Source organism: Carex rostrata, chromosome 16 (assembly GCF_964058835.1).
Source record: "Carex rostrata chromosome 16, lpCarRost1.2, whole genome shotgun sequence".
Classification (NCBI taxonomy): domain Eukaryota; kingdom Viridiplantae; phylum Streptophyta; class Magnoliopsida; order Poales; family Cyperaceae; genus Carex; species Carex rostrata.
Genome location: NC_135933.1, coordinates 7730060 through 7739406, shown reverse-complemented (window position 1 = coordinate 7739406; position 9347 = coordinate 7730060). Strand labels below are relative to the sequence as shown.

Here is a 9347-nt window from a genome sequence, read left to right as displayed (position 1 = left end):
CATGCGGTCCGAATATGCAGCAATGCGGTCTGAATATGCGGCCATGCGGACTGAAATATGCAGCCATGCAGTTTTTTCATGCGGTTTTGATAATTTGATTGTATTTTAATTAAAATTTATATTAAAAAAGTCAAAAAATTATTGTTAATTATGTAATTATGTGAAAATAAATTCAAATATATGAATATGAATATATATATATATATTCATATAGAGGTGGGCTACGGTGAGTTGCGAAGTAAAACGCGTTTCTACTTCACGCCGTATTTTTATTTTGAAAGTCCAAACGACCGATCCGAACCGTTAGATGTTTAATCCATATTGAAATGTGCTTGGAGACCAAATTTTACATTTTTTTGGAATTTTTTTACTATTTATTAAGCATTTTTGAAAACTGCTGTTTTGCTGTGAACAGTAAAAAACAGTAAAATTTTCTGGACCATCAGATCAGCGGCATTCAAAATTGCTTAATAAATAGTAAAAAAAAAAAAATCCAAAAAATGTAAAATTTGGTCTCCAAGCACATTTCAATATGGAGAACAAGATGAACGGTTCGGATCGACGTTTTGAACTTTAAAATCGCAAAACATGAGCGTGAAGTAAAATAGTCGCTTTACTTCGCAACTCACCGTAGCCCACCTCTATATATATATATATATATATACGTGAATTTTTATTTTAAAATCCGCATGAAAATCCGCATATGCGTCCGCATACCACATATGCGGTATGCAGTGGCCTTCCGCATGCATGAACAAAACCGCATTTTAAAACACTGCATATGTGTGTGTGTGTGTGTGTGTGTGTGTGTGTGTGTGTGTGTATACATGTACATGTATGTATATACACATGTATGTATATAGATGTATGTATATACATGTGTAGATATATATATACGAGTAAAGCTAGGGTGTAATATGCTCACCAAAAGAGTTTGGTGAGTACAACTCTAAAAGTATATCGGATCGATGTTAAATGTCGAATCCAAATCGTTGAAATCCATTAACTTCATAAGTGATGCATATACATGCAAAATTTTCAAAATTTCGAGTTTATTTGCTACAAGGTCAAGCGGTCAAAGAATTAACATTTTATAAGTTAATTTATAAATTGTTTTATATATTCAATTTTTATTATTTCTTTGACCGCTTGACCTTGTAGCAAATAAACTCGAAATTTTGAAAATTTTGCATGTATATGCATCACTCATGAAGTTAATGGATTGCAACGGTTTGGATTCGGCATTTAACATCTATCCGATATACTTTTGGAGTTGTGCTCACCAAACTCTCTTGGTGAGCACATCACACCCTAGCTTTGCTCTATATATACATGTATGTATATATATATATATAGAGAGAGAGATAGGCTAATATACAATCGATTGCACCACGCCTCCCGTGCAACCAAGTTATTTTTCGATTTTTAAAGCCTAAATAATCGATCCAAACCGTTAGATGTCATCTCCATATTAAAATGTGCTTGGAGACCAAATTTTATATTTTTTTGGAATGTTTTTACTATTTTTTAAGCCACTTTGAAAATCGCTGATCCAACAGTGGCTTACCAAACAATAAAATCAGAACCAAACCATTGGATTAGCGATTTTCAAAGTGGCTTAAAAAAATAGTAAAAAAATTCAGAAAAATGTAAAATTTGGTCTCCAAGCACATATTAATATGGAAAACAAGATGAACGGTTCAGATCGACTTTTTGGATTTTAGAGGTTGGCTACTCTACTTAGATAAGCATATGAGGGTATATGCTTATAAGTCATTTTTTCGTTTTCAAAATCCAAAACGTCGATCCGAACTCTTCATCTTGTTCTCCATATTAATATGTGCTTGGAGGCCAAAATTTATATTTTTCTGAATTTTTTTACTATTTATTAAGCCACTTTGAAAATTATTGATCAAACAGTAGCTTCTGATTTTACTATTTTGTTAAGCCACCGTTGGATCAACGATTTTTAAAGTGACTTAATAAATAGTAAAAAAATTCAGAAAAATGTAAAATTTGGTTTCCTAGCACATTTCAATATGGAGATCACATCTAATGGTTCAGATCAACTTTTTGGATTTTGAAAAAGAAAAAAATGATTTATAAACATATATCCTCATATGCTTATGTAAGTAGAGTAGCCAACCTGTGGAAGAAGCAAGCTGTCACTCGGGTGCAATTTAGGAAACAAAGCTGCTGAATCAAATCTGGGACAGATTAGGAAAAACAGAGGAATAAAGGAAGAATGCATAGACAGATTGAATAATTATAATTAGATTGCTGTAATTGTCTAAGTTTGGTATTACTCTCAAATGTAATATTTAGTTTCTAATTTATAGGATCATGTAAGAATGATAAATAGAGATATAGGTGACAGAATGTACTAAGAGGAAAAAAAAAAACTCTGTAAATTTCTTTTATCCATGAAATAAAATAGGGAGGGAAGGGTGATTCTTGGGAGTTTGGTGTTCTTGTTTTTCTGACATGGTATCAGAGCCCGAGTATCGATCTCGGGTATAGAATCCTTTCAATCCTTCCCTCACTAATAATCTGTCCTTACCAGCAACACAGAAACCAGAAAACAGGAGGTTCGAGACAAGAATCTTCTAAGTTATTTCCAAAGTACCACCATGGCAAGCAGTTCTGAGATAAACTCTGACACATCCAACCTAATTGACAAATTGTCACAACTGATCACCCTACAACAAAACCAGTTAATAGCAATACAACAAAATTCCATTACCTCACCATCACCTCAAATTCCATCTGATACAAATTTACATCCAAATCTCATCCCTATAAAATTAAATGGGAAGAACTATTCCTTGTGGTCTCAATCGGTACGCATGTGTCTCAAGGCTCGCGAAAAACTCAAACATATAACCGAAACCCCTCCAGCCGAGACTAGCCCACTGTTTCAACGGTGGGACATTGAAGACACGATAGTAAAAGGGTGGATCTGCAATTCTCTGGACTCAAACCTCTACGGCAAGTTTCTGCGCTACCCAACAGCCAAGGAGGTGTGGGACGCAATAGCCACGACTTTCTATGATGGAAGTGATGCAGCTCAGGTATTCGATTTAAATAAACGGGTGAATAGAATTAAACAATCGGGTAGATCAGTGGAAGAATATTACAATGAACTGCAAGACATTTGGTTAGAAATTGATTTCCGTCGCCCAAATCCTATGAGTTGTACTACTGACATTGAAAAATTTGACAAGTTTGTTCAAGAGTCCAGAGTTTACTCTTTCTTAGATGGCCTTGATGAGAAACTAGATAATGAGCGAGCAAATGTCTTGTAAATGACTCAATTCCCGACACTCGAACAAGCGTTTGCTAGAGTAAGAAAGGAAGCGACAAGGCAAGATATCATGAAGAAGGGAGATGAAGGGGAGTCTCACATACCAGCAGCCATGATCTCAAGGGGTCAGAGAAATTTTGAGGTAAATTACACCCCTAACCGAAACTCTGGTGCAACTGACAAGGCTACTCTAAAATGCACTCATTGTGGCCAAACAAGGCACACAAAAGAACAGTGTTTCCAATTGGTGGGCTATCCCGAATGGTTTAAAGACCGGCGCAAAGGAAAAAATAATTGGCATGGCAAAGGGAGAGCAGCTATTGCACATGGCAATTCTGCAGGAGCAAATTTCTGTGAGAATGGAAACAGAGCAGTGGCAAGACCACAACAGGGAAGTGGCTTTGGTGAGACTGGAAACCGAACCCAAGGAGAGTCAACCAATTCGCTAGAACACTCAAGCTATCAAGGTAGGGAACTCCATGCAGCAGGTACCAGTACTCCATTTTCGATCCAGGAAGGTTCAGGTAATGTAACTGGCTCAGCTTATTTTAATTTGAACTATCCACCAGAAGAAGATTGGGTATTAGATACAGGGGCAACTGATCATATGACCCATACCGAAACAGACCTTATAAATTCTAAACAACCAAGGAAAAATGGTATAATTAATGCCAATGGTGTTTGTTACCCGGTTAGTGGGGCTGGAGATGTGGTCGTATGTCCAAATTTAACCCTCCAAAATACATTGCTGGTTCCATCCTTGGCTTCAAAATTAATATCCATTGGGCAACTGACAAAAGAACTAAACTGCGTGGTTCATATATTCCCTGATTATTGCTTATTCCAGGACATCAAAACCAAGAGAATTTTGGGCCGTGGTATTAGGAGAGATGGGTTGTATTATCTCGACAATAAGAAGACTGGAGATGTACTACTAAGCATGGCCTCTTCAGATGAGATGAATGAGATATTATTATGGCATAAACGATTGGGGCATCCATCCCTAGGTTATATGCAGAAACTCTTTCCAAAATTGTTTACTAATTTTAAACATGAAAATTTTGTATGTGAAACATGTATTAGAGCAAAAAATCATCGGTCCACATATTTACCAAGTGATAATAAGAAACTTGCTCCATTTGATTTAATTCATACTGACGTATGGGGGCCATCTCCTATAATTTCTAAATCTGGTTATAGGTGGTATGTAATTTTTGTTGATGATTTTTCACGTATGACATGGCTATACTTGTTAAAAACCAAAGATGAAGTAAAGGAGATTTTTAAAATTTTTATAACTATGATTAAGACACAATTTGATAAAAACATTAAAGTAATTCGAAGTGATAACGGGACAGAATATATAAACCATGAATTACAAACACTTTTACAAAGCAAAGGGATAATACACGAGAGATCATGTGTTGGAACCCCACAACAGAATGGCGTCGCAGAACGAAAAAATAAGCACATTCTCGAGATCACTAGGGCTCTATTAATTGAAAGTGGCATACCAAATATTTTTTGGGATAATGCGATAACATTTTCAATATATCTCATGAATCGAACTCCAACCCGGGTAAATGATTTTAAAACACCTTTACAAGTATTTTCTACACACCTTAAAATAAATTCTGTACTTAACTTGGCACCTAAAGTCTTCGGATGCACCGTATATGTTCACCTCCAAAAACACTTAAGATCAAAACTAGAACCGAGGGCAGAAAAATGCGTTTTTTTAGGAATAGGACAAAATCAAAAAGGGTACAAGTGTTATAGTCCAAATACAAGGAAATTTTTTACTACACTAGATATAACGTTTGTAGAGCATGAATTGTTTTATAAAAACTTCCAAAATCCAATTCAGGAGGAGAGCACTAACACAACAACGGAATTGGATTTTAACTTTCTAACCTATGAATTAATTATACAAAATGGGGCAACTAATCCTGAGCCAAACACACATACATCGGTGCCAACTAATCTTGAGCCAAACACACATACATCGGTGCCACAATTGGAGTCAAACCACACAGAACTCGAACCAGAAACAGAACCAGAAACAGAACTAGAAACAGAACCACATACAGAACCCGAAATAGAGTCAGAAGAACTGCACCTTGAAGACGAGATAATACGATCTGACAATCCAATACCACCACGGCCTGAGTCTCTTGAGGAAATTTTTGAGGTTAGTTCTCCTGAACATTCATTTAAATTACCACCAAGGAAAAATAGGGGAAAACCACCAAAACGGTACGTACCAGAAGATGGTACAAGTAAAGAAAAATATCCAATTGCAAAATACACCTCTACAAATCACTTAAGTGAACCATTAAAAGGTTTTGTAAATCAAATATCATCCATAATTGTTCCTGAAAAATTGGAAGAAGCCGTAAAAGATCCAAAATGGGTAAAAGCAATGGATATAGAAATGGATGCATTAGAAAAAAATAATACCTGGGAAATAACTGATCTACCTACTGGAAAAAAGGCGGTGGGGTGCAAATGGGTATACACTATAAAATATGATGCACAAGGAAAAATCGAAAGGTACAAAGCAAGGCTCGTAGCGAAAGGATATACTCAGACCTATGGGATTGATTTTCAAGAAACATTCTCTCCCGTTGCTAAAATTAGTTCTGTTAGAGTTATACTATCTATTGCAGCAAACTTAGAATGGCCCCTGCATCAATTCGACGTAAAAAATGCATTTCTCCACGGAGAACTAGAGGAAGAGATATACATGGAGTTACCACCTGGATACCCGGTATCGAATACAACAAAGAAGGTGTGCAAATTAAAGAGGACTTTATATGGCTTAAAGCAATCACCAAGAGCTTGGTTCGGAAAATTCAGTCAAGCCATGAAAAGGTATGGGTATACTCAGAGTGACTCAGATCACACGATGTTTTATAAGAGGGGTCAAAATAAAATTGCTATCCTAATAATTTACGTTGATGATATGATCATAACTGGGAATGACACAGAGGAAATAAAAGAATTAGAAGTGAGATTGTCCAGGGAATTTGAAATGAAAAATTTGGGAGGTTTAAAATATTTCCTTGGAATAGAGGTAACCCGAAATAAAGAGGGAATTTTCTTATCACAAAGAAAATATATACTTGATCTCTTATCTGAAATTGGAATGTTAGATTGCAAACCGGTTGATACACCAATGATTCCAAATGTAAAATTAGAAGCCTACACTGATCACACCCCTACAAGTGTAGAGAGATACCAGAAATTGGTAGGAAAACTTATTTATTTGTCTCACACAAGGCCCGACATAGCATATGCTGTAAGTGTGGTTAGTCAGTTTATGCACTCTCCTAAGGAAGAACATTTAGAAGCTGTAATGAGAATCATCAGGTATTTGAAGGGTACACCAGGGAGAGGCATAGTGTTCAGAAAAAATTCGCATCTACAGGTAGTAGCATATAGTGATGCAGATTGGGCAGGATGTGTGATAGATCGGCGGTCAACAGCAGGTTATTTTACCTTTGTGGGAGGGAATTTGGTTACATGGAAATCAAAAAAACAGAATGTAGTAACTCTTTCAAGTGCAGAATCAGAATTTCGGGGCATGGTCAAGGCGATTTGTGAATTATTATGGCTAAAGAAATTCTTAAAAGAACTAGGATTCGAACCACAATCAGAAATGCAGTTATTTTGTGATAACAAAGCCGCAATAAATATTTCTCACAACCCAGTTCAACACGATAGAACCAAACATATAGAAGTTGACCGGCATTTTATCAAAGAAAAATTAGAAGCAAAAATTATATCAATGCCGTTTGTGCGATCCAGTGAACAACTGGCGGATGTGTTAACAAAACCTGTGTCAAGTAAGAACTTCAGTGAGTCTATTGATAGGCTAGGAATGAAAGACATATACGTATAAGCTTGAGGAGGAGTGTGGAAGAAGCAAGCTGTCACTCGGGTGCAATTTAGGAAACAAAGCTGCTGAATCAAATCTGGGACAGATTAGGAAAAACAGAGGAATAAAGGAAGAATGCATAGACAGATTGAATAATTATAATTAGATTGCTGTAATTGTCTAAGTTTGGTATTACTCTCAAATGTAATATTTAGTTTCTAATTTATAGGATCATGTAAGAATGATAAATAGAGATATAGGTGACAGAATGTACTAAGAGGAAAAAAAAAAACTCTGTAAATTTCTTTTATCCATGAAATAAAATAGGGAGGGAAGGGTGATTCTTGGGAGTTTGCTGTTCTTGTTTTTCTGACACAACCTCTATATATTTATATATATTTATAGTTTTCAGAAAAAATGTTTAAACTCTATAATGATAAAATTATTTATATTATTTGTTATTAATAGCAAGAACTCTCAAAATTATATTTTATTTATTTAATAAAGTCTTTGTCTTTAAAGTTATTATGATCATTCAGAAGATAATAATAATACTTTGCATATATATTATGTATTCATAAATGTGTATTTAAATATGAATAAATTGTATATCAAAATATTTTTATATGTAAATGAGAAGAGGAGAATTCCAATACCTCATCATGTCTTTTATAACTCATCGTATGTCATATTTTATATTTTCGTTTTCAATGTGTCGATCCAAACTGTTCAACATGATATCCATACTAAAATATGTTTGGGGATGAAATTTTATAATTTTTGAAATTTTTTTACTATTTTTTTTAGATAGGTAGAGAATCACTGTTTTCGAACAGTAAAAAAAATAGTGATTTTGTACCAATCTTAAAAAAGTAAACAAAATTCAAAAATTGTAAAATTTTATCTCCAAGCATATTTTAATTTGAATATCATGTTGAGGAGTTCGGATCGACAAATTAGACTTTAAAAATGAAAATATAAAATATAAGGTAGAATGAGGTATGAAAGACATGAGGCTTCAACTAAGAAATGCAAAATGTGAGATACATATATATATAAAAGTAATTTTTCTATCCTGGGAGAGATTTTATCGATTGGTCAACATATGGGACACATGCACACCACACACGCGCACACAAACACACATATATTTATAGTCCCGTAATACTAATAAAGAACATGTCTGGAAATCTTAGGTCTGAAAATAGACTTCATTTTTCTATAGAATTAAAAACGTTCGATTTTCAAAAGAAGTATCTAAATTTTTTACTTTACATTTGTAATGAGGTCAATGGTTTAGGAGTAGAACTAGGGTGTTTTTTAGTTCACAAGTTTTTTAGTGAGCTTATCTTTAATATCTACTTAATTAGCTTCAAATTACGAATTAAAAATATTAAATCTGATCTAATCCAGGAGTGTATTTACATGTTAAATTTTAAAATTTTGAATTAATTTAGTATAAAATTAGCAGTCAAAATTAGAAGATTTATAAGTTAATTCTAATGTATTTATTTTTTGAATATTTTTTGACCTTTGAACTTCAAAATAAATTAATTAAAAAAAATAAAAACTTTACATATAGACACATCACTCGTGAAATAAATTGGTTTCACCATTTGAATTTGTGGTTTGAAGTCAATCAATAAATTTTTAAGTTAAGCTCACCAAGAAACTTGGTAAGCTTAATTAGGAAAACCTTAGTTACTCATGGTTTACTACCTCGATCTATTGTTCTGAACACGTAACGTGCCCTAATTAATGTAATAAACACATTGTGGCTTAGACATTTGATATGAAAAAATGATGTAAAGAAAACACTTCACACCTATGGCATGTTACATATTTAGCCATGATAGTAATGTTTAACTTTTTTCTGTCAGATTTTATATTGTTCATTGGAAAAAGTATTAGGAAAAATATAAAAAAATAGTGTACAATGAAGAAAAACTGCTAGGATTTTTTTTATTTATAGTAAACCGGTTCTGAAAAGACGATTTTTTTTTTGTCAAAAAAAGTTGAAATCTGTTGGATCATGATCAATCTAAATAGTACTATCACAAGTTTATTTGTGTTATTATGTTCTATTACATTCCATGGCGTTATTGCATGCCTATACGTGTTCACGTGTTGTTCCAAGTTGTATCAGGACCGCTTCGTATGGTG

General features: G+C 34.0%; 2 protein-coding genes across 3 annotated transcripts; both read left to right on the top strand.

Moving 5' to 3' along the window:
• The first annotated feature begins 2148 nt into the window (after positions 1 to 2148).
• LOC144567504 (uncharacterized) lies at positions 2149 to 4442 on the top strand. Of its 2 annotated transcripts, none has more exons than XM_078317650.1 (2): positions 2149 to 3792; positions 4152 to 4442. In XM_078317650.1, the coding sequence occupies exons 1-2, from the start codon at positions 3306 to 3308 to the stop codon at positions 4187 to 4189; spliced, it is 525 nt and encodes a 174-aa protein (XP_078173776.1). In that variant the 5' UTR covers positions 2149 to 3305; the 3' UTR covers positions 4190 to 4442. The 2 variants fall into 2 exon arrangements, 1 of the variants encoding a protein (XP_078173776.1); XR_013515428.1 differs by having other exon boundaries at positions 3723 to 3828.
• LOC144567101 (uncharacterized) lies at positions 2631 to 3305 on the top strand. Its single transcript, XM_078317155.1, has one exon. The coding sequence runs from the start codon at positions 2631 to 2633 to the stop codon at positions 3303 to 3305; it is 675 nt and encodes a 224-aa protein (XP_078173281.1).
• Positions 4443 to 9347: the final 4905 nt, after the last annotated feature.